General features: G+C 50.1%; 1 protein-coding gene across 14 annotated transcripts in view; it reads right to left on the reverse strand.

Moving 5' to 3' along the window:
* The window catches only part of DTNB (dystrobrevin beta), a 201871-nt gene that overhangs the window by 5132 nt on the left and 171730 nt on the right, over positions 1-25009 (reverse strand). For 13 of the 14 annotated variants that reach the window (XM_051615682.1, XM_051615678.1, XM_051615683.1 and 10 more), the window contains 3 exons: positions 9301-9460; positions 3605-3694; positions 742-795 (listed from right to left, as the gene is read on the reverse strand). In XM_051615682.1, coding sequence (XP_051471642.1) covers positions 742-795; positions 3605-3694; positions 9301-9460 — 304 coding nt within the window. The remainder of the gene's footprint in view (positions 1-741; positions 796-3604; positions 3695-9300; positions 9461-25009) is intronic. The other variant, XM_051615675.1, reaches the window with a different exon arrangement.

Genomic DNA, 25009 nt, shown 5'->3' on the forward strand with positions numbered 1-25009 from the left:
CGGGGCTGCCCTCCATGCCAGTGCTGATCACTTCCAGCCCCCGGAATAACTCCACCAGCAGGTGCTATGCATTCCTTCGTGCCAAAGGCAGACGTGATCTGGGGAGGATTTTAATCCAGGCATGCAGTCCAGGGAGATCAGAGATGAAAGAGACCTCCCGTGGAACCACCTTCAGCCCATGGCTCTGCCCACGAGGGATTATCATCAGCAGAGTCACACTGAACATTTGTCCAGCTAAGGTCACAGGAGGTCATGGCTCAGCAGATGACAGTCCCATCTCTCAGGAACTTCACTCGTAACCAGTCTGCGCTTGGGTGGTTTTTTTAACACATTCATGTGAACTGGGCTTCTCACTCAAAGCAGCTCCTCCTCTCTTACTTGTTCCAAAGGTCTGTGTGTGACCTTTGCCGAAAGAGAAACATTCTTGGAAGCTGAGCACACGGCTGAAGGAAACCTGGCTATGGAAGCTGAGCACATGGGTTGGAGGAACCCTGGCCATGATGGCATCTCAAGCCATAGCAGATGTTGGAGAGGGCGACCTGACATTGTGGTGAAGACCAGAGCAGGCAGACAAACCTGTCCCGTGTCTGCGGGAGATGTGACAGCAGCCACAGGAGCTGCTTCCACCTGGAGCCACCTTCCAGGGCTCCAAATGGAGATGGAAAGCAGATCTCCTGCAGAGTGCAGAGGAGCAGATCAGAACATGCTTTACAGATCAGAGACCGTCCTTTGTCCCCTTACCTTGCTCCTTCCCGTTCTGCATTTTCTCTGTTTCCTCTTCATCTTCTTCCTCTGCTTCCAAAAAAAAAAAAAGGAAAAAAAAAGGAAAAAAAGGCACATGAGACAAGAGAGTGAAGAGAGTGAGAGATCAGACACTTGGGGAACTCTCTGCAGCAAGGAAGAACTCGCTAATCAGGAACTGCCACTGGAAGGGAAGGAGGATGCCTGAAGGCCTGGATGGAAGCATCACCATCCCTTCTGTGGCAAGTGCCTGGTCACTGCCAGCAAAACACTGCCCACTGCATCCTGATGGGATGACCAGGGGCTGCAGAGGTCTGGCTGGGGATAGTGTCTGCGTTGTCCACAGGAGTAGGCTGGGATAGTCTGGAGACAAGGAGGATTAGGGGCGACCTTCTTGCTCTCTGCAACCCTTTGAAAGGAGGCTGGAGTGACGTGGGGTCGGCCTCTTCTTCCAAGGAACAAGCAACAGGACAAGAGGAAATGGCCTCAAGTTCTGCCAGGGGAGGTTTAGATGGGATATTGGGAACAATTTCTTCCTGGAAAGGACTGTCAGGCCCTGGCCCAGGCTGCCCAGGGCAGTGGTGGAGTCCCCATCCCTGGAAGGATTTCAAAGCTGTGTAGCTGTGGTGCTGAGGGACATGGTTTAGTGGTGGCCTTGGCAGTGCTGGGGTAATGGTTGGATTGGAGGATCTTAAGGGTCTTTTCCAAGCAAAATGGTTCTGTGATTTGACAAATCTGTTTTCTAAGCATTGTGGAAGCAAAGGTTTGGAGAGGCAATGAGAGGCATGGGTGCTGTCCCCCCCACCCCCTGGTGCCTCCCCAAACCTTGCAGCTATATTGGGTAAGCCCAGGGCTCGAGGAGGTGTCTACCTCTGGGACAATGTGTGTTCAATCCCTCCGGTGCCCATCAGCTGAGGATAACTCATGCGTTTCCTTATTTACATAAATGAGATAATTTCAGATACTTTCACAGAATCACAGAGCTGTTTGGGGTGGAAGAGACCCTAAAGACCACCTAGTTCCAACCCTTTGCCATGGTAAGGACACCTCTCACTAGACCAGGTTGCTCCAAGCCCCATCCAACCTGGCCTTCAACACTGCCAGGGATGGGGCAGCCACAGCTGCTCTGGGCAACCTGGACCAGTGTGTCACCACCCTCACAGCAAAGAATTTCTTCCTCAGATCTCATCTCAATCTCCCCTCTTCCAGTTTAAAGCCATCACCCTTCATCTCATCACTCCCTCCCCAGCTTTCCTGGAGCCCTTTAGGTCCTGGAAGGGTCTCTAAGGTCTTCCTGGAGCCTTCTCTTCTCCCAATTTTCTCAGCCTGTCTCCAGAGCAGAGCTGCTCCAGCTCTTACATCATCTTTGTGGCCTCCTCTGGACTCACTCCTTTCAAGGGAACTTTCCACAGTATCTGCACATCCTCCAGCAGGAGTCTGTAATTAATTCCATTTTTACTCCCTTGTGAACTCCTAACAGCTTTGCATGACCCTTGGGAGGTTGTGCCCACCAAGGGTTGACAGCAGAAACATGGCTCTTTGCCTCTGCCAACCTTGGGGGGAGTTTGGTGGAGGGCAGGCGAGCTGCAGCTCCAGCCCCCAACCCAGCTCTGCCAAAAAACCATAGAAAACTCCTGATGACATCTGCTCTGGGCAGAGGGTTTTCTTGCCAGGTCCCAGCCCGTAGGGGAGAGTTCTGTGCCTCCTGGGCTGGGTGATTTACTGCCCGACGTTGCGACGGCACCGGCGATGCTGCCGTCACACATGGGAGCCTTTATTAACCCCCAGCTACCTCTGCAGCCCAGGGGCTGGGCTTTGGGCTGGCTGGATTTACTGCTCAGCAGTCAAATATCAACCCAGTTTATAACTGACTTCTCCACCAAGGGCAGTGGAATGAAAAAAAAGACCAACTGGTTTTAATACAGTTGTTTGGGTTTTTTAAAATTTTTTTTTTATGGGGGGGGATTATGTGATGCAACTACTGGAGAGAACAAGGGGCTGGGGGAGGAGTGGAAGAAACCTCACGGGAACTGTGAGGCTCAGTCTGAACACAGAAGGCTTTTCTGCTCCCTTGAAAGAGAAGGCAGCCCACAAACAAGCTGCTGGTATCCTACAGGATGGTGTACTCTATCGCCGAGGAAGCTGGGGAGCCATGGGATGTGTCCCTGGGCTGCAGCAGAAGCTGCTTGGCCCCATCAAGGTGTTTACCTCCACCGACTGAGTAAAGAGGCACAAAGGGAATAATTATCTTTTTTTCCATGTTGCTGCTTAATCCTTTGCTGCAACTGGCCTCCCATACATTTGCTGTATGTATTTGTGATGACTACGTGTTTGTGATGATGGCATCTCATGGGGATTCACAGCAGAGGAGCCTCACCGGCATCGCTGGCACTGAGCAGAGCTGTGGGGAGACTCACAAATCTGGGTGGTGGTGTTCAGGAGCTCTGGCCTTCAGAGTGGGGTTGGGAGGTGCCCCTTCTCCTGCCCAGGAAGGTTGAGGAGATGCCTTCAGGGTTCTTTGGAAAAGCTGCTCAATGCTATTAAAAACACAGGGATCGATAAAGGCAGCAGGAGCTAGGTGTGAGTCAGGAATCCCCAGTGGGCCACCAGCCTGGTCTGTATCTGCAGTGCATCACCTCAACTATCAGTGATCAGATCAATGGAAACCTGCTCGGAAGGTATTTGGGGCTTTCAGTGACGTCAGCTACAAAAATGTTCATTTTCTCATTGAAAAAAGTGGACACATCACCCTGCATTACAGTTTGAATAGCTTATATAAAAAACACCCCCAAATCTAAAGACAAATCTCTAACGTGTGGCTTCAAAGCTCCTTTTTTCCTACTGCCCCTAAATTTAGTCTTACCAGAATGAAGCTCCTTCACCAGCGATGACATGGTGTTGGTGATGGAATCGGCCGCTACCAGCAGGTCATTGCGGAGGTTCCTCCTCGTACCTGGGAGCAGAGGGGACACACCAAGAGCAGGAATCGCACATGCTCACACAGCTGCTGCCCAACCTCCTCATCCCACCATGCTCAGCCCTGCATCCCATCTGGGACCCCCTTGGGACACAGCTCTCCTCTTGTGTCACCAGAGGAAGCAAGCCTCCTTGCTGTGGGCTGGGGGGATGGCATCTTGCTGTCCCCCACAGTGACACTGACCTGCCTACACACTGGTCTTGTGTGAGTGGCTGCTGGAGGGACCCACTCACCCCATCACCATCCTGAACATCTGCCACTGCTTAGCAAGGATGACTGGGACCAGTGAGGGACCAGCAAACTGACTGCTGTGTGTACAGGGGATGAGGGAAGGCAGGAGCTGCTGCATGTCAGGTGATGTTTATCACCTCTGGCTGAGACCCAGAAGGTAATGATCTTCTAAACCATCTGTTCTGGTTCCCCATGCCCATCCATCCAGGAGAACCACTATTCATCAGTTCAACCAATCCCTGACTGGTTTGGGTGGGAAGGGACCTTAAAGAACATCTAGTTCCAACCCTCTGCCATGGGCAGGGTCACCTCCCACTAGACCAGCTTGCTCCAAGCCCCATCCAACTTGGCCTTCAACACTGCCAGGGATGAGGCAGCCACAGCTGCTCTGGGCAACCTGGGCCAGTGTCTCACCACCCTCACAGCAAAGAATTTCTTCCTCAGATCTCATCTCAATCTCCCCTCTTGCAGCTTGAAACAATTCCACCTCATCCCATCACTCCATGCCCTTGTCAAAAGCCCCTCCCCAGCTTTCCTGTAGCCCCTTCAGGTCCTGGAAGGTGCTCTGAGGTCTCCCTGGAGCCTTCTCTTCTCCAGGCTGAACAACCCCAACTCTCTCAGCCTGTCTCCAGAGCAGAGCTGCTCCAGCCCTCACATCATCTCCGTGGCCTCCTCTGGACCCATTCAAACAGCTTCATGTCCTTCTTGTGTTTGGGACCCCTGAACTGGACCCAGCACTGAAAGGGGGAGTCTCACTGGAGTGGAGCAGAGGGGGAAAATCCCCTCCCCTGCTCTGTTGGTCATGCTGCTGGGGATGCAGTGTATAATTCCAAGAAAAAAAAATATGCAAATTTTGGCCAACATGCCTAGGACCTGTGACTTGGAGGACTTCTCAGCACCTTTTACATGACAGAGGCCACTTTATCCAGGTCTCTGGATGTCCTCAATTCTGTCTCTGCATGGGACAGTGAAGCATGGCCACTGCTCTGAAATGTTGAAAAATTCCAGCCCATCACCCCCGTGAAACAGAGGAATCATGTTAATGAGCTTGCCTGGACATCTACATGCAGAGGCCACCCAAGCCCTCCTGGCTGGTGGCATTCAATTATTTTATTATGTGAAAACATGGAAATTTTATCCTGTTTCCTGTGCTCTCCACTTTCCTTTGAATTTGCCTGATTCTGCCTGATTAATATGAAACAGCACTAATTGTGCAGATTGCCTTTCCGGAAGGATCATTCCAGGAAACTTATTATGGAGTCTGTTGGCCATTTTTTTTCTTGCAAGAGTTCTTCTAGTAGATGAACAAGCTGCTGCTGTGGTTATCACAAGAGGAACTTCTGTTGGCAGCAGTGGATTGTTTTATTCTCTGTTTTCTTCTCTTTCCAGACGATAAACAGCAGGATTAGTTTTCTCATTAGATGATGGAATTGGAATATTTCAACCACTGAGGCATTTTTTTCTCCTACTGTATTACTGCATTCTCCCTCTGGCCAAGTGGAAGATCAAGAGGTCACCATTGGAGGAAATGTATCTAACCTTAAGTCTCTACGATGAAGATCCCTAGGATTCAACTCTTTGGAGGTTTCCTTCTCTAGACCTTCCAGCCCTGATGGGGAAGCTCACAGAAGACTTGTGCCCTAGGAGGAGAGACAAAATGTTGGTGTACCTGCCTGCTCCTAGGACATGGCAGCAAGGGGTGAACCAGTACCAAGACCTTTGCTTTCATTTCCTCCTCTCTCCCTCCATGACATTTCGTAAGAATCTGGTGGATATGCAGAAGGTAGCAACAATAACATAAATGTTTTTGTTAAAAAAGCCCATAAAATAAGTGTAGCCAAGAGATGTTTTGCTTCTGGGGACTTGTCACTGTCGCCACCACCAATCCTTAGCCCAGCCCTGAAGAATTTCTACAACACCTGGTTCATTGCAGCAGATATTTGAGCCTCTGTCAGGTGTTAAGAATCTAGAAAAACACCCCAAGTTTTCACTTTGGACAGTATCAACGGGTCTGGACGAAGCCTCCCCTGACGGACCAGCCATTTAGGTTAAAAAAAAGAGGAAAAAAAAAAGGCATGAATGAGCCCTTGATTAATGACATCAGCTTCTGCTGGAGCCAGGAGCTGGAGGAAGACAGCTCTGGAGAAGTTCACTTTGCAACGACTCCTGCCTGCGTCTCCGGGGAAAAAAGCAGATGGAGAGAGAGCAAATGTGGATGGCACAGCAAGACTGAAAATGAAAAAAAAAACAGCCAAGGAGGCCAGTCAAGGCACCACTACAATCACGTATTCGTTACTCCGGGCAGCAGATGGGAGATCATTCCATCCCTTTGTGCTTTCCCTGTTAAAAAAGGTAAGGGGAGGATGCTGGAGCTGACGGAGCAGCTTTTCCTCCTGGCTGGTGGGACTCACGGTGCTGCCGTTCCACTTCGCTCAGCCTGGAATGAGACAAGGGATCTGCAGAGCAGGGGGGGAAGGAGAGGCAGCTGCCAAGGACATCAGTTGAGAGCTCTCGGCTGTACCATCAAACTTGTTGTGGAGATGAAGAGGAGGCGGCTGGACCACCCACGGCAGCAGATGGAGCGCTGTGCCGCTGGTATTTGGCATCCTGCCTCCCTGGGAATGCCTGCTCCTGCCGTCGGGTCTGGAAGTGTTTAGAGATGAGGAGCCTGTTCCTACCAATGGGATGAGAAAAAGACTTCTTCTCACAGATGAGCTGGAGACACTTGGTGTTTTCAGACTGGATGCCCTCCATCACCTGACCCGTTCACCAGCTGAAGTTCCAGAGAACAATCATCAGCTGTTCCTCTGTTGAGCGTGCTGGGGGCTAAGGTCTTGCAGGCTTTGCTGCAGCTCCAGGCACCAAATACCAGCTGAAAGGATTCAATTTTTGGTATTTCCTGCTCCTTTGCTACCATTTTGTAGCCTCTTTGCTCACCTTTGTCTGGCAGCAGCTGATTTGGGCAAGGAAGATCACTCTAGAAGGATATATCCAATGAGCAGCTGATAAATGCAAACTGTTCTTTAGAATCTGTTTGGTTTTGAGATACATCATCAGTCCTTGGAAGTTTATTTCATGTTTCCCGCCTTTTGAAAAGGAGACTGTCCATCTGACACAGGTATTTGACACTTAGATTCATGGTCTCCCCTACCCAGAATGAGAAACCAGCACCTCTAGTGTTGTGACTCCTCATGACACAACTTGTCATCTTTTAAAGAAATAACCAATCTAGGCCCTGGACCTAGGGCTTCTTCACTGCCAAAAGCCAATGCACATGAGGGGCTGCAGCACCCTGGCACTACAGGCTCTAAGGTGACCACCACCCAGTGGGACTTCCCAAGGAGTACCAAGAGGTCCACATGAAGATTTGCTGCCCGCCAGTTGTCTCTGCCTGCAAACTGGTCATAGAATCATCAAATGCTGTGTTGGAAGGAACTTCAAAGATCATCTGGTCCAACTTTTCTAGGTAGGAATATGGTTTAGATGTGATGGCTCAGCACCTTGTAAGTTGAGTCTTAAAAGTGTCCAGTGTTGGGGCATCCACCACTTCCCTTCCAATGTCCAACTGTTCAAGTCAATGTCCAACTGTCAAGTCCTTGCCCAGTGCCTTAGGGAGAGGTGGATCTTTTGTCCTTTTTTCTTTTCTTGTCAATAAGAAGACGATAAACTAGGAGTGGATGTCCACCTCCAGAAAGGTGGACCATATTCAGAAATAACCTTTGTGTCTGCCAGAGGCACCTGAGGATATCGGGTCCTGCTGCAGTTTTTCTCACAGCTCTACATCCCCAGGATGCTTCTGGAGAAATAAAGATGAAGAGTTCTGGACCAACATGGGCAAAAGAGAAGAAAAGAGGCCATAAACCTCAAGTGATGCTGCTCCTGAGAAACACAGAGTATGCAGACCTTTTCCTATTGGAAATGACTTCCTTCACCAGGAGCAGAATGGAAGCAAGTCAAACTGAAGCAGAACTGGTTTTCCCTTCCTTTGCAGTGAGATGGTCCCTGAACATAAAAATAAATTTGCTGAGTTTCTTGGCACTGGGCTGGTCGTGTCCTTGTTTGACACCTTCCACTATCGCCAGGTAGTCAAGTCTCTTCAGCATTTGAGGACATGGTGGTGGTCTGCACGGAGCTGAATAAACTTCCATTTCATCTGGTTGTCTGCAAATTTTGGAGCCATTCTTGAGCCCACAATGGCTTTCAGATCGAGCAGTTTGGAACTCGTGACTGTAGAAATTTTTTAAAAAAGCACCAGCATCTAAGTATAACCTCACACTGCCTACAGAGGCTGGGGAATCAAAATATCTATGTCAACTTCTGGCTTGTTTTTCTATGATGAGTTGAACTATCCACAAAGGGACAGCTTGCCCATCTGAGCCAACCCCACCGGTGTCACCAAAGAACTGGAGGCCAAGGTGGACAGAGAGGACTATGGCTGGACCTACCCCATAATCCAGCACATCTCCTGGCTACCCATGGAGCAGTTGGCAGCAACGTGTTTAGGCCAGAAAGTGAGACTTTTTTCTAACACAGAGGCAGAAAAGATACAAAAGAAGGAGCTCTGACCACTGGAGCAAGAAAAAGTTCATTGTCCTGTGTGCCCTTCTCCTTCTTTATGGCCTTTCCTTCTTCCTTCTCCTCCACTTTCTCTTCTCCTCCTCTTTCTCTTCTTCCCTTCCCTTCCCTTCCCTTCCCTTCCCTTCCCTTCCCTTCCCTTCCCTTCCCTTCCCTTCCCTTCCCTTCCCTCCCACCTCACAGCACAGTTCAAACACCAGGTTTGGAAAGATGACCACTTTTTAACACCTGTTATATTACTCTTTGGTGTAACTTTCTGGGATGGAATATTCCTTCCCTGGAGGGAAGATCATCCTCATGGAAGTAATTTCATTGAGTTGTACATATTAAAAATGTGCCCCAAATCCCTTTGGTCTAGAGCACAGGAAAGAGGTTCATAATAATTGTCTCAGTATTGGTGAGTTAAGCTTCTGTTGTACATAGAATTGTCAAATCAGACTGGTTTGGGTGCAAGTGACCTTTAAAGTTCATCTGGTCCAACCCACTGCAGTGAGCAGGGACATCTTCAGCCAAACCAGGTTGCTCAGATCCCTGTCCAAGCTAACCTGGAATGTTTCCAGGAATGGGGCATCTACCACCTCTCTGGGCAACCTGGGCCAGTGTCTCATACTAGGACCATTTTGGTTGGAAAACACCTTTCAGATCATCAAGTCCAACAGTTGACCCAGAAGTGCTAAGGCCACCACCCACAGCAACAGTCCTTCCTCTGCTTTGCTCTCCCCTCTTGCACCAGTAGGATTGACACCAGATGTAGTTCTGCTCAGGGTGACACCCACCTTGTGTGAAAGCTTCCTGCACATCTCCCCTGAGACCTGCCAGCGTGTCCTGTGGGCCGTGGGTGGGGGTGGAGCCGGCGGAGGTGGATCTGACAGGCATGGGCATGGGGTGGCCGGCACCGTGGGTGGGCGAGGAGTGCGCTGAGCCTGCTGCTTGCGCCTGCACGGGAGACACGAGACACCGCATTCTTACCTGCTTTTGGTGGAGAGTCAATGTCTAAAAATAATTGTGAAAAAAACCACAACAACCCAAAAGGCAGAAGGCAAGAAGCTTCACCAAAACGCTCTCAGTTTGAGCAACATGTGATGCATGATGGGTAGATGTTGTGGAAGGAACCTGCAGTGGTGGCTGCAGCCCCCGCGGCTGGATCTGACCCACCAGGTTGTACCTCATGCTCATCACCTCGCTGCTCAAGTTGGAAACACCCCAGGAAGGGACAGGATGACCTTCCCAGCCCTGTGCTGCAGAAGGACCTGTCAACTGCTTTCCATCTGCTCTTCCATCTTGCAGGCTGCAGGAACCATCCAGAGTTCTGCAGGGCAACCTAGGCTCTGCTGAAGGTCCCTTTTCTAATTTATTTCTATATATTTCATACATTTTTAATATATTTTATGTATTTCTATTTATTACTAAAATAGTGACTTCTGCAAGTTTTTTTACTTTATGTTTTCTTCCAGCCAAACCCACCGTATCACTGTTGTGCTGCTCCATGAGCCCTGTGAGCAGCTTTGCATCATGGGAGCCAGTGCCTGCCTAGGACAAACTTCTGGAGCTCCCCAACAGCCCCTGCCAGGTGGGGAGCGAGACTCCTAAAGGTAGCTCAGGTACTACCTACATAGAGTCATAGACTCCCAGACTAGTTTGGGTTGAAGAGACCTTAAAGATCATCAAGTTCTATTTCCTGCCATGAGCCGGGACACCTCCCACCAGACCAGCTTGCTCCAAGCCCCATCCAACCTGGCCTTCAACACTGCTAGGCATGGGGCAGCCACAGCTGCTCTGGGCAACCTGGGCCAGTGTCTCACCACCCTCACAGCAAAGAATTTCTTCTAAGATCTCATCTCAATCTCCCTTCTTGCAGCTTGAAACTGTTCCCCCTTGTCCTGTTACTCCCTGCCCTTGTCAAAAGTCCCTCCCCAGCTTTACTGTAGCCCCTTCAGATACTGGAAGGTGCTCTAAGGTCTCTCCTGGATCCTTCTCTTCTCCAGGCTGAACAACCCCAACTCTCTCAGCCTGTCTTTATAGAAGAGGTGCTTAAGCTGTGACTCCAAGAGGTAGTCCAGATATACTCCAGATGCACTCCAAGTCTGCGGAATTTCATAGAATCATTTTGGTTGGAAAAGACCTTTAATATCATTGCATCCAACTGTTAACCCAGCACTGCCAAGGCCACCACTAAACCACGTCCCCCAGCACCACATCTACATGGCTTTAGAACCCCTCCAGATATGGGCACTCCCCCACTGTCCTGGGCAACCTTTTTCAGTGCCTGAGGACCCTTTCAGGGAAGAAATTTATCCTAATATAATCACAAAAGGAGAAGTTTTTCTTCTGTGGTTGGTAAGATTATCTCTCAATGGCTTCAGAGATTCTGCCCCAAACTCCTCTGGAGCACAGCCTGGTGTGTGGCATGAAGGTGATGGGCAGGGAAAGGACTAATGACGTACAAGGAAGAGATAAATGCAGGAGACTACTGCCAGGCACTTCTTGGTTCTGTAATTCCAGAAGATTCAACTCAATTCAGCAGTTGGCATGTGGTGCTGGGAGAAGAGTGAGGAAGGAGGCCCTGATCAAGGGATGCCCCTCACTGGGTACCTGAGGTCATTTGCAGAGCTTGGGTCTCCATGTCCCTCCTCCAGAAGGACCAGTCCCTTGTCTCTCAGCACCCAGAGATGCCACCTTCCCTGCAGCATCAGCAGGTCCTTGAATGTCCACTCACCCTACTCCATGGTTAATACTCTGGCTGTCCCCTGCAGCTACGTGTGTCTGTCCCTGAGCTCCATCAGCGACAGGTCCCGCTTGGCTTTGCTCCCACAGCTCCCAAAGCTTTTACGACCCGTGACGGTGCTGATATTTACACACGGTCCCTGCACTGCCCTTGATGAAAGGAAAGCTCCTCACAAACAACTACAGTCTCAGGGCACTGGAACTGCCCAACCCCTCTGAGCAGATACCTGCTGTGGTTCTGCTGCTGTGGGGTTTGTCCTCTCTTTCTTTCTTTTTTTTTTTTTAAGCTTGTTCATCGTTTGCTGCCTTTGACGTGCATCAGTTACCGGGGCAACCCGGCCAGCGCTGCGGCGAGGCTGCGCGGTGACACCGGGGACACAGCCAGCAGCCCCTGCAGCGGTGGCACTGCCAGCAGCCCTCGCACTCAGATCCACTGCTGCCCTGCTGCAAGGTCCTGCTGCCCATGGAATCAGGGAATTGTTTTGCTTGGAAAAGACCCTTAAGATCATCCAGTCCAACTGTTACCCCAGCACAGCCAAGGCCACCACTAAACCATGTCCCTCAGCACCACAGCTACATAGCATTCAAACCCCTCCAGGGATGGGGACTTCACCCCTGCCCTGGGCAGCCTGGGCCAGGCCCTGACAACCCTTTCCAGGAAGAAATTGTTCTCAATACCCAATCTAAACCTCCTCCGGGAAACCTGTTTCCTCTTGTTCTATTGCTTGTTCCTAGGGAGAAGACACCAACCCCCCCCGGCTCCAACCTACTGTCAGGGAGTTGTAGAGAAGGTCTCCCCTCAGCCTCCTTTTGTCCAGGCTGAACACCCTCAGTTCCCTCAGCTCCTCCTCATCACACTTGTGCTCCAGACCCTTCCCCAGCTCTGTTGCCCTTCTCTGGACACGCTCCAGCCCCTCAATGTCCTTTTTGTCATAAGGGACCCAAAACTGACCCCAGGACTCGAGGTGCAGCCTCACCAGTGCCGAGCACAGGGAGATGATCCTTGCCTGGCCACACTAGTGCTGATACAAGCCAGGACACTTCTTGGCCACCTGGGCACATGCTGGCTCATACTCAGCCACTGGTGACCAACATCTCCAGGTCCTTTTCCACCAGACACTTTCCAGCTGCTCTTCCTCAAGCCTGTAGTGTTGCCTGGGGTTGGTGTGACCCAAGTGTAGGACCCAGCACTTGGCCTTGGTGAACCTCATATAACTGGCCTCAGTCCATCAATCCAGCTTGTCCAGATCCCTCTGCAGAGCCTTCCTACTCCCAGGCAGATCAACACTCCTGTCCAACTTGGTTTTATCTATGAACTGACTCAGGGTGCATTGCACCTTTTCATCCAGACCACTGATAAATACATTAAAGAGGACTGGCCCCAACACTGAGCCCTGGGGAACACCACTGGTGACCATGACAGCACCCAGGATTGGGATCGCACTGGGAATGGTTTGGGGATGGCTGCAGCTCTGGCTCATCCCTGCCTGCCCAAAATCGATGTTCTTATTAGCATGAAAACCTAGTCATGTGTAAAACTGTCATCTTGAAACTGTATTAGTAATAGGAGGACTTAAAGAAATGAGTAAAATGTTCTTGTGACATGGGTGTCTGCAAGGGAGAGGGCTGCAGGAGAGCAAGGACATCTTTTGAAGGGAAAATCATTAGAAAACCCACACAATTTCACTCCCCTGCACTGAAACCTCAAATAAAAACTTGAAAAAAATGACCTGAAAATGCACAGAAACAGGCCGGATGGTCTCAATTTGCATAAAACTGTGGTAAAATGCACGTGCCTAGCCCTCGGTGTTCCCTGTCCGGCATGTGGGTCAACTTGGCAGCATTCACCCATCCCATGTCTTTGGTCTGGAGGAACCAGCTCATTCCCTCTCTGAGTTTTCAGCCTTGGCATCTGCTCTGAGGAGGAAAACCAGCCCCGGTGTAAACTAAACTGAAAACCAGCAGAAAACCCAGTGTTACCAGCCTTGTTGGCAGCAGAGGCCAGGGTGCCAGAGCTCCCCCGGCCCCAGGAGGGAGCCCGAGGTGTGTGTGTGGGAATATTTTGTGTTTGGAAGCTTGTTCCCCAGGGCTTTGTGGGCCCCTATCACGTGTTAACCCCCTGAGATGGTGGCAGGTGTGACAGGGATTGCAAACACAAAAAACCACCCAGAGATAATTGAATTCCAGACTGCTTTGGGTTGGAGAGACATTAAAGATCATCTAGTCCCAACCCCCTCACCATGGGCAGGGATACCTCCCACTAGACCAGGTTGCTCCAAGCCCCATCCAACCTGGCCTTCAACACTGCCAGGGATGGGGCAGCCACAGCTGCTCTGGGCAACCTGGGCCAGTGTCTCACCACCCTCACAGCAAAGAATTTCTTCTAAGATCTCATACCAATCTCCTCTCTTGTGGCTTGAAACTGCTCCCCCTCGTCCCATCACTGCCCTTGACAAAAGTCCCTCCCCAGCTTTCCTGTAGCCCCTTCAGGTCCTGGAAGGTGCTCTAAGGTCTCCCTGGAGCCTTCTCTTCTTCAGACTGAACAACCCCAACTCTCTCAGCCTGTCTCCAGAGCAGAGCTGCTCCAGCCCTTGCATCATCTCCGTGGCCTCCTCTGCACTTGCTCCAACAGTTCCATGTCCTCCTTGTGTGGGGATCCCAGAGCTAGACACAGATTTTGTTCTTTGGAAAAGCACTCAATTAACTGAGTAAGACCTCCTGGGTGACTTTCCCTCCCCAAACCACATCTGTTCAAGCTGCGCAGGGACAGATTTTACCCTGCGTGGCAAACCTGACCCATCCCACCCACCTCCACATCTGACCTATGGTGGTTTTTGCAGATGTGCTTGTACCTCAGACCATGGGGAGATCATGAACCCTAAAAATGTCACCTCACAGACACTCTACAGGCACACAGACATTTGAGCCCTGGAGGGGGAGAAATACTTTTTTTTTTAAACCATCATTTATCTTTGACACACGTTGTCTACATTTGTACTCTTAGATTAAGTTCTGAAGCCCTTGAATTTTTACACTTTTTCATGTTTTTGAACCGCTGGGCCGTGGCCATTTGCATTCTGCAGCCACCAGGAACGGTTCCTGGAAACCATTGCGATTTTGAGATGGGCTCCTGGGTGCAGATGCAGATGACGTATCTCGACGGAGAGCAGTGAGAGGGCAGAGATGTGTCCCCTGGTGCTCCCCCCACCGTGTTCCCCCACCCCGGGCGATGCGCCCCACGGCACTCGGCAGCCGAAGGAGGATCTGAAAGTTCTCGGTTCAGCAAAGGCTTGAAAAGCATCTTTGTAAGAAATGTGGGCACAGGGCTGCAGTTCGCAGGGTACTGGTGCTCTTGGTGCTGCCCTGGGATTTCATGGGCTCCAGAAGTGGCACTGGGACCTCACGGGATCCAGAAGCTGCACTGGAACCTCACAGGGTCCAGAAGCTGCACTGGGACCTCACAGGGTCCAGATGCTGCAGAACAATTTAAATTCCAGTTAAACTGCAGTTCCATTTAAATATGACGAAAAACTTATTTAGGGTGAGGGTGAGAGAGCACTGGGACAGGCTGCCCAGGGAGGCTGTGGAGTCTCCATCTCTGGAGATGTTCAAGACCCGCCTGGATGCAGTCCTGAGTATTGTGCTCTAGGGGATCCTGCTTTAGTGGGAGAGTTGGACTAGATGATCTCTAGAGGGCCCTTCCAACTCCAGCAATTCTGTGATTCTGTGAAACAGAACCCCAGCACTGGCATCATGGGTGACATGGGCAGCAGCTTTGGGAAGGAAGGATGGTTGAATCCAAAGCAAATGTATAATGATGCATTCGCCACATGAGCAGCCAATAAAGGTCGATTCAACCTCAGCAACAGCTTCAGGGAGGGTGGGGGGTGTTCACTGCTGCCTGCACTTTGGGTGAGATTTTCTGGACATGCTCTGCAGGTAACGCTGATGCAAAAAACACTGTCATCTCCAGAGGGCTGATGTAGTCCCAGAGCCAGTGTACACATAAACAAACACCTGCAGGAGGGGGAATGGGGCTCTTCATGCTCAGGGCTGTGTGACGTTCCCCTGTACCTGGCAGTTCCTGGTTTTTGTCTAGTTCCAGGTAAAATAAAACAGAACAAAAAAAAGAAGTTAAAAAAAAAAAGAAATAAAGTAAAAAAATAAATTAAAATAAAGTAAACCAAACCAGCCAAGCCAAACTAAACTATCTGTTTTAGATATCAATGTCTCTTCTATTTAGTGCGTGTAGTCTTAGCGTAGTTGCTTGTTCTCCCTCTGCACCAAGTGATGAGCCCTGTGGAAAAATAAGGCACGTGGAAGCACAGTGTATGACCTCCAGCTGTGATGCGCATACACACAGAGAGGAGAAATTAAAAGGTATGAGCTGGTGTTTCCTAACCACTACCACTGCCTGTACCAACCCTCAGCCCATCGCTCTCCAGCAGTCTGGTGCTTGTGTGACCTTCATGGCACCTCCAGCCACCAGGAACTCAGAGGTTAACTCAAAGGACGATGCTCGAGGACATGAGACAAAGTCAAGGACACCGGTGGTGACAATAAGCCTCACCAAGAGCTGGGCTCACCCATTACTGTGACCAGGAGGCTGAGGGCAGGGATTGTCCCCTTGTGCTCGGCACTGGTAGGGCTGCACGTTGAATCCTGGGGTCAGTTTTGGGCCCCTCATGACAAGAACATTGAGGGGCTGGAGCGTGTCTAGAGGAGGGCAGCAGAGCTGGGGAAGGGTCTGGAGCACAAGTGTGATGGGGAGCAGCTGAGGGAACTGGGGGTGTTCAGCCTGGAGAAAAGGAGGCTGAGGGGAGACCTTCAGAGTCTCTACAACCCCCTGAAAGGAGGTTGGAGCAAGGGGGGTTGGTGTCTTCCCTCAAGGAACAAGCAATGGGACAAGAGGAAACAGCCTCAGGTTGTGTCAGGGGACATTTAGATTGGATATTGGGAACAATTTCTTCCTGGAAAGGGCTGTCAGGCCCTGGCCCAGGCTGCCCAGGGCAGTGGTGGAGTCCCCATCCCTGGAGGGATTTGAAAGTTGTGTAAATGTGGTGCTGAGGGACATGGTCTAATGGTGGCCTTGGCAGTGCTGGATAACGGTTGGATTTGATGGTCTCAAGGGTCTTTTCTAACCAAAATGACTTGATGACTATGAAACCAGCCCTGCCCCAGAAAGGCCTTTACCTACTGTGAAAGCAAGACCTGTGGTGGATGCGAAGGGAGCAGCAGAGCCTGGCCAGTGATGGCAGCTACCAGGCAACCCAGGGGTGTGACAGCACCATGCTGCAGGAGGACAAGGGGTGTAGCTGCATCTCTGCAGCGGTGGGGAGGGAACTGGAACAGCCCAGAGGCAGCACATGGCCACTCATGGCAACACGGCTGAACGAGGCCGCACTGCTGGTGGGGGGGATGTAAATAAATCACTCTCACAACCTTCCTTCTCCAACGGCTGAAGGCAAAGGGAGTGATGGGAGGAATGATGCAAGGTCCAATAAATACTGGAGTTGAGGCTTTCCCAGTGGTTTTTGTCTCTGTTCCCCAGCACAGGGAATTGCTTCTGCAGCTTTGCCTGGGAAAGAGACCAGTCTGCCAGGAAGCCGTGCATGGCTCTAGTCCTTCAGGGCCACCACCACAGTGCTCACAGGATGGGGAACTTGGAGAGATGGCTTTTGTCTAGAAGGAAAAGGTGGATTTCAGTAGGTTTGTCAGCTTTCCTCTGCCTCTGCTAGAGTTGCAGCCTTGGAAAATCCTGGGAATTATTGGTTTGTTGCATGTTCTTCCAGGAAACTGCACCAAGGAGGACAGAGAAGATGGATTTCAATACAGAAAAGCCACACATGAACCCTCTGACCCAGCTCCTGAAATGTTTGGGAGCTGACTTGATTTACTGGCCCCAGCTTGTCAAGTCTTGTGTACAAGAGTTCTGAGGTTTAACCTAAAAATGCCTCAATATTTCCTGAAGACAAGAGGCAGAGCTCTGGCCTGTGCATCAAAACCCCTTCAGCAGAGGGACAGGAAACTGGGACCATAAGAGCTTCAGCAGCTACACAAAACGCTGTTGCACCATCACCTCCCTCCCCCTCCCAGCAGTTTAACTGGTGGTCCCCCATCCCTCTGGTGACCTGCTCTCAATTTTTTCCACAGATTCCATGACAGGAGTTTTAAAGGAGAATGGGATGAAAAAAAGTGTTGAAACATTCAGGTCAGAAGGAGCATCAGATCAACCAGGCCAACCTCCTCTTCTGAGCAAGGTCAACTTTAAAGTGTTGCTCGGGGTCTTCTTCAGCTGATCTTTGAAAATCCCCTAAAAGGAAGACCCCAAGTCCCCCCGGGGCAGCCTGCTCCAGGGTTTAACCACTGTCATGGGAATTTCTTTCCCAAATCCAGCCAGAACTCCCCAGCCAATGTGTGACCATCACCTCTTGCTTTCCCCATGCACCCCTGGGAGGGCCCTGGCTCTGCTTTCTCCTCAGTTGCCCGTTAGGAGACAACAGTCACTGCTGGATTTCCCTTTTGCTTCCTCTTCTCCAGGCTGAACACAACCAGCTCATAGGTCACCCTAACCAGAGAGTTTGGTAGGATGTGGATATTAGGAAAAGCTTCTCCATAGGGAGGTCACCAGAGAAGTAAGGAACATCCATCCTTAGAGGGTTTCAAAGCTTGCCTACATGAAACCAGAACTAACTTACCTAGTACCAGCAGTGGTCCTGCTTCAAGAGGAAAGTTGAGCTAAAGGCTCCCAGAAGGCCCTACATTTCTGTGATCTACAGATGCAGATCACCACACCCCAATTACTAAGTCTAGACAATATGGCAGAAACAGAACAAAACTGAGAACATGAACTCATGGTCTACAATTCCTATTTTCTGTTCTGCATCCTTGCTGCAGGAGATAAAGCAAGCCAGAGGATGGCAAATGGCATCCAAGAAGCAGCAGGGGACTTCATTAGGAAGTGAAATGGCAATGAGGTTTTAATCTGCATATCATGCACATACAATGTCTAATTCACATTTACCAGCTCTCCTTCGTCTTTACTTAAGAATAGTGAGACAGTTCCTGAGCCCAGCTTCTTCATGGCAAGTATGAGGTTCAAGCTGAAGAGATTTTATAATTCTCACTGTAACTAACTGGAGCTCTTTCTCTGTGCTGGAGGGGCTTTCTGGGAAACAGAAGCCCTGTTCTTCTGCCCAGCTGTTCTCCCCCTGTTGAGGGCTGGGGGAACATGGTACCAAACACCCCACAGCTGACACTGCAAGAGGCTTTCTCTATGAATTTCTTCTTGTTCAGCCCCTCAGGCCCTCCACATCCCCACATTTTCAAGTACGATTCACAGAATCACAGACTGGTTTGGGTTGAGAAGGGTCCTTAAAGATCATCCAGTTGCACACCCCTGCCATGAGCAGGGACACCTCCCATCGGACCAGGTTTCTCCAAGCCCCATCCAACCTGGCCTTCAACACTGCCAGGGATGGGGCAACCACATATTCTCTGGGCAATCTGGGCCAGTGTCTCACCACCCTCACAGCAAAGAATTTCTTGCCAATCTCCATTTACCATTGGCCAACGACTGTTCTCTGCCCAACCCACCCGGGGACTCTGCTGTATGCTGTGTAGCAGCATATTTGCACTTTTCAGGTCTCGTAAACTTCCCCAATATTTCCAGATGTTTCTAAACAAAATTAACCTCAGTGCAAGGAGCCTTTCGGCTTGTTGTTTTCCTGGCTCCTTGAGGCTATTTATTGAGTTGGCTCAGCCCCAAAAGGAGCAGAGAAATGCAAAAGGCACCATAGCTTTTGCAGTGAATAAAGCATGAAATTTTAAACACAGGTGATGTAGGCTCAACAGATGACCTATACATCCATGGGAGGAATAACTTGATTTCCTACGAGACAGCTTTTTGGATGAATATGCAGAAAGCATATTTTTTTCTTCCCTGCTACATAGTTCTTTGTGGTCACAGTGCATGCAATGACGTCAGCAGAGATTACTCTGCCTGTTGAAGCAGGGCGGTGTCCATGTATTGTGTCCTGTTCTGAGGCCCCCAACATAAGAAGGACATGGAGCCACTGGAGCAAGTCCAGAGGAGCCCATGGAGATGATGTGAGGGCTGGAGCACCTCTGTTCTGAATACAGAATCACAGAATCACTTAGGTTGGAAAAGACCTTTAAGATCATTGAGTTCAGCCATTAACCCTACTCTACACAGTCCAGCACTAAGCCATATCCCCAAGCGCCACATCTAGACAACTTTTAAATACATCCAGGGATGGTGACTCAACCACCTCTCTGGACACCATGTTCCAATGCCTGACAACCCTTTCAGTGAATAAGCTTTTCCTAATGTCTAGTTCAAACCTCCACTGGTGCAGCTTGAGGCCATTTCCTCTTGTTCTATCACTGGTGACTTCTGAGAAGAGACCAGCACCTACCTCCTTACAATGTCCTTTCAGGTGGTTGTAGAAGGTGATGATGTCTCCCCTCTGCCTCCCTTTCTTCAGACTAAACAGCCCCAGTTCCCTGAGCCAGGTGAGAGAAGGGGCTCTCAGGCTGAGAGAGTTGGGGTTGTTCAGCCTGAAGAAGAGAAGGTTCTGGGAAGACCTTGCTGAAGGGGCTACAGGAAAGCTGGGGAGGGACTTTTGACAAGTGCCGGGGGTGATGGGACAAAGGGGAACAGCCTCAAGCTGCAAGAGGAGAGGTTGAGATGACATTTGAGGAAAAAATTTTTTGCCGTGAGGGTGGTGAGACACTGGCCCAGGTTGCCCAGAGCAGCTGTGGCTGCCCCATCTCTGGAAGTGTTGAAGGCCAGGTTGGATGGGGCTTGGAGCAAGCTGGCCTAGTGGGAGGTGTCCCTGTCCATGGCAGAGGGTTGGAACTGGATGATCTTTAAGGTCCCTTCCAGGCAGTCTCATTCTATGAACAACCACTCAAACAACCAACAAACCCAGAAGGTTTTAATGATGAGAAGCAAATATCACAGCAGATGTTGGAGAAGTTGGTTTTGTGGAAAACAGGCCTTGCCAAACAACGCTTGACTTCCTTCCTTCAGAAGAGGCGTTTTATTGATGAGGATAATTACAGAGGAAAAATATCCTTCATAAGGCACTTGATTTAGTAACGTGTGACTTTCTGATGAAAAAAGCAAGCAGTAGGCAGCAGCAGAAGTAAAAAGCACAGAGTAAGCAAAAGATGACTGTCAAAAAATGCCCCACCAAAGGGCACATCCCATCAAAGGTGCTTTGGGTTTGGTCTTCAACACAGCACATCTCTCAAGTCCTGCCTGATCCTCCTGCCACAGTCATGTGCTGTCCCCCTCCTCCTCTACTCTCACGACTCCCTGGCATCACTTACCCTATTTTTTTCCCATTTTTCACACACACTTTGATGTCCTACCTGTCCCCACCACTGGAGCAAAAGCGAGCATTTTGTGTCCATGGACATCCCCAAAATGGATGTGGAGCACTTCTCCCATCAGAGTGTATCATAGAACCACCATGCTGGAAAGGTACAGAAACTTTCACAACCATAGCCACTGAAGTCACAAAAATTGTATTTGCTGAAACTTCAGGCACTTTTTCTGCAGCCAAGACTAATGAAAACTTCTGTTCGCAAGGCTGAGATGCAGGGAAAGGACCTTATTTACTGACCAAAAAATGAACAGAATTGCAGGAAAACGGAGCTGTAAGAAAACACCTCGTCCACCCTCTGTGCACTGCAGCTGGATCTGCTCTTCCTAATCCCCTCCTGACAGATGTTTATCCAGCATGCTCTTAAAACCCTCTTCATTCAGATTTTCCTGAAGTCTAAATGAAACTCCTAAATGAAATTTTCAGCAAGTGGAGCCAGCAGCACGGCCCAGCGCTGTGGGGCAGGGACAGCAGCTCTTCCCTCCTACGTGCCGCAATCTTTTCTGTGTCTGAATCCTTCTGAACCTCTTAGTCCCTTCCTCTCCAGGGGAACAACTCTGGTCCTCCAGTCCTGTCAGGTGAGCCAGAAAGTCAGCCAAGACAAGTTTCCTCACCCACCTTCTCGAGACTCACCACACCAGTCTGGAGAGCAGGAGCCAAGGAGAGGATCTCCTGTTTCAGGGGAGACCACAGTGAGGGCTGGTGGAGTAGGAGGCTGGTTTGTGGGTCTAGTGACCAAAGTCACCTTCAGAACTTTTAACACCATGAGATCATTGATTTCTGTTGCACCCACCATGGCCCTGGGTGCTTCTCCGCGAAGGCCATCCTTCCAGTTGCTTCCCATTTCATATTTGTTCAGCTGACTTTCCCACACACATGCTGCAGACATTCCTTCATGCATTCTGAAATCCAGTTCTTTTCCCCCTTCAAATATTCCTGCCATTTTTCAGGATAATTTTGAATTCCCATCCCCTTCTCTAAAGCCCCAGCAATCTCCTGCTTGATGTCAAGAGCAAATCCAAGTCCCTTGCAGGAAGGCTGAATAGTAATTAATTCAGGACAGAAATAATGAACTATAGAGGCATTTCAATTTACACGTCTTTCTATTTTAACAGAAATCCCTTGACAACTCATCTTGGAGAAAACTTCCCAAATTTATAACTGCTTAGCATGAGGCTCACCAAGCCTATGCTGCTCTATGGGAGAAGGAGTGTGCTCTGGAGTAGGTCTGTGACAGAGAACTACCAGGGGGATGCTCACTGTTTGCTGCTTTTTCCCAATACTCATTTATTTGAGTTGCTTTAATGCGTGATAAAAATTGGAATGCTGTCGAGCCGGTTTGGTGCAAGACCGTTTGGTCTTGTCCTTACAGCTTTCGCCGAGGAATGGGGTAGGTGCTATGAACAACAACTACTCAAAAGAATTCCTCCTCAGAAATTTCCAAACAAAACTTCTATATCAGAAATTACACATTGGTGATACAAGTGCACAACAGCCACAGCTCACAGGGACCAAATCCTATTTTCCTGGGACACTGCTGGAACAGTCCTCCCCATTCCTGCTTGGCAGCCCCTCATGCAATTGAATACCACGACTGCACTCACCAGGGCTTTAATTTCCCTGCAACGTATTTCTCCAAATTTGGGTCAGTATCACCATTTGTGATTCTTTTAACTGGTCGTTGAAAAATTATTTATGTTAACCAGAAATGGAGAAGAAAAATCCTTCCAGTACTGCAAATGAAGCTATTGCTGCTGCTGCCTGAGTAATTCCAGCTTGATCGAAGTGGGTGCTAAAAATAATTCAACCCCCTCTCCACAAATACTTTGAGGAAAATATTTAAAGCAGAAAATAAGGTCATTAAATCAGACCCCCACCAACCAGCCCTGTTGACCTTATTCTTGTAGGAAAATTGAATTTTACTGTCCTCTGTGGCACAGCAGCCAGGGCTATCGGCTCCAACAGGCCTCACGCTGCCTGCTGCCCTTCTCCCAGAACAATCAAGCCGAGGAGCACATAAAAGGCTTATTAGTGGGGTAGGCTAATAACCTTTCTGAAGCATTGATAAAATCCACCAACTAAAACCTAACGCAGGGCTGTCTTCATGGCAACAGAGGGAGAGAGGCGCCATGCCTGGTCCCTGGTTCCCTCAGCTCCCCCCTGCACCCCCTGGTTTTCCTGGCACTCAGGGAGCATGCTGGCCTGCATCAGCACTGGTGTGGCCAGCAGGACCAGGGCAGGAATTGTGCCCCTGTGCTCAGCACTGGTGAGGCTGCACCTCAAATCCTGGGGACAGTTTTGGGCCCCTCAGGACAACAAGGACATTGAGGGGCTGGAACGTGTCCAGAGAAGGGCAACGGAGCTGGGGAAGGGTCTGGAGCACAAGTGTGATGAGGAGCAGCTGAGGGAACTGGGGGTGTTCAGCCTAGAGAAAAGGAGGCTGAGGGGAGACCTCCTTGCTCTCTGCAACTGCCTGAAAGGAGGTTGGAGCCAGAGGGGTCAGTCTCTTCTCCCAAGGAACGAGTGATGGGATGAGAAGAAACAGTCTCAAGTTGTGCCAGGGAAGGTTTAGATTGGACACTGGGAACAATTTCTTTCTGGACAGAGTTGTCAGGCCCTGGCCCACGCTGCCCAGGGCAGTGGTAGAGTCCCCATCCCTGAAGGGATTCAGAGCTGTGTAGATGTAGTGCTGAGGCACATGGTTTAGTGGCGGCTTTGGCAGTGATGGGTTGGAGTAATGGTTGGACTTGAGGATCTTAAAGGTCTTTTCCAACCCAAACCATTCCATGATTCTATGACAAGGATCTCCATCCTGCTGTGACCTGTCTTAGTGTATCACAGTACTGATTTCCACACACTGCTCTGAAAAAACAGTGGGAGAAAAGTGGTCTGCATGGACAGTGTGTTGCTGACACCCCGACATTTATCTATGCTCCTATTTATATAAAATAGCTATATGTTTATATAGAGAGGCCTCGTGTGGGGGAATGTGTTACAGCCATACAGTCACCAGGCTGCAAACAGAGGCTACTTGGGTCGGACCCCCACGAGCACTGGGTTTTCAGTGATGCCAATCCAGGGATGGCAACTCCCCAACTGGGTGGTGCAGCGCGGAGGCCAGGCAGAGTTGGCAGGGTTATTGCCTGTCGCACTGAAAGGTTTGTGTGTAATGGTTCAAAAATCACATAATTAAGATTAGATACACAAAACCACCCAGAAATACCACGTGGGTTGCAAGACGGACAATCTGGCAAGGAGGCCAAGTGTGCCAGCAGGGCATGGAGGGAGGGGGCCAAGACAGCTCTCGGAGCAGCCTGTGTTTTAAAATCAGTGTTAATTAACAGCTAGTTTGCTTTGGAAAAGGGCAACTCTCCTGCAGCTCCAGCCCTCACTGCAAGTCAGAGCTGTGCCCCAGGCTGGGGGCTACGGACAGGCTGGTGAGACCTGCACAGCTGCCTGACTGCTGCATGGCAGAGACCGAGGCTGCTGGTCTGCAACACAGCTACCATCGTTAGTGCTAATTGAAATGGCTTCACCAAAGCCAAGGGCAGGGCCCCGAGGCAATCACAGCCGTCCTGGGAGCCAGCCGAGCCTCGGCAGAGCCAGTGGCTGATCCTGCAGCAGCTGGACGAGCCTCAGCCCACCCTTCTGCCAAACCAGGAGACATCTCGCCTCAGCGTTATTTCCACGGCTGTTCTGGCAACCAGCTTTGTATTACTCAGCTTTTTTTTTTTTACAATTTGCTTTTTCAGCTTTAATTCTAACGCGTGGATCAGCCATGACCTCAGGACAGATATTTTATGCAGCTACGGGAGGTATTTGCAAGCTGTTTGCCCATTGCTGGTGACCATGATGGCTGCACAGGTGGCCCTGCCACCCCTCTGGCACACTGGGGCAAGCCCTGGAGCAGGGCCACGCACCCTCCTTGCAGAACTAAGCACCGTATCAAGGATGATTCTCCTGGGATTATGATAGAAAAAAGAGGGAGAAAGAAGAGAAAGCATCACGTGTTGCCCCATCCCTGGCAGAGCTGAAGGCCAGGCTGGATGGGGCTGGGAGCAACCTGGTCTGGTGGGAGGTGTCTCTGCCATGGAGGGGGGTTGGGACTAGATGGTCTTTAAGGTCCCTTCCAACCCAAACCTTCCAGTAATTGTATGATTCAATGATTCTGTGTTTTCCAGCAGCTACCACTGAGCAACCAAATCCTTCCTTTATCGGCACAATAAACCAGAAGGTGTGCTCAGTATTGGCAGCTCCTGCCTTTTCTTCACGGCAGTTATCACCCTGAGGCTGCCCTCCCTACCCTTTGTAATTGATTGGCTTTTTCTGAAAAAAAAAAAAGAAAGGA

The sequence above is a fragment of the Apus apus genome, chromosome 3 (assembly GCF_020740795.1).
Source record: "Apus apus isolate bApuApu2 chromosome 3, bApuApu2.pri.cur, whole genome shotgun sequence".
Classification (NCBI taxonomy): domain Eukaryota; kingdom Metazoa; phylum Chordata; class Aves; order Apodiformes; family Apodidae; genus Apus; species Apus apus.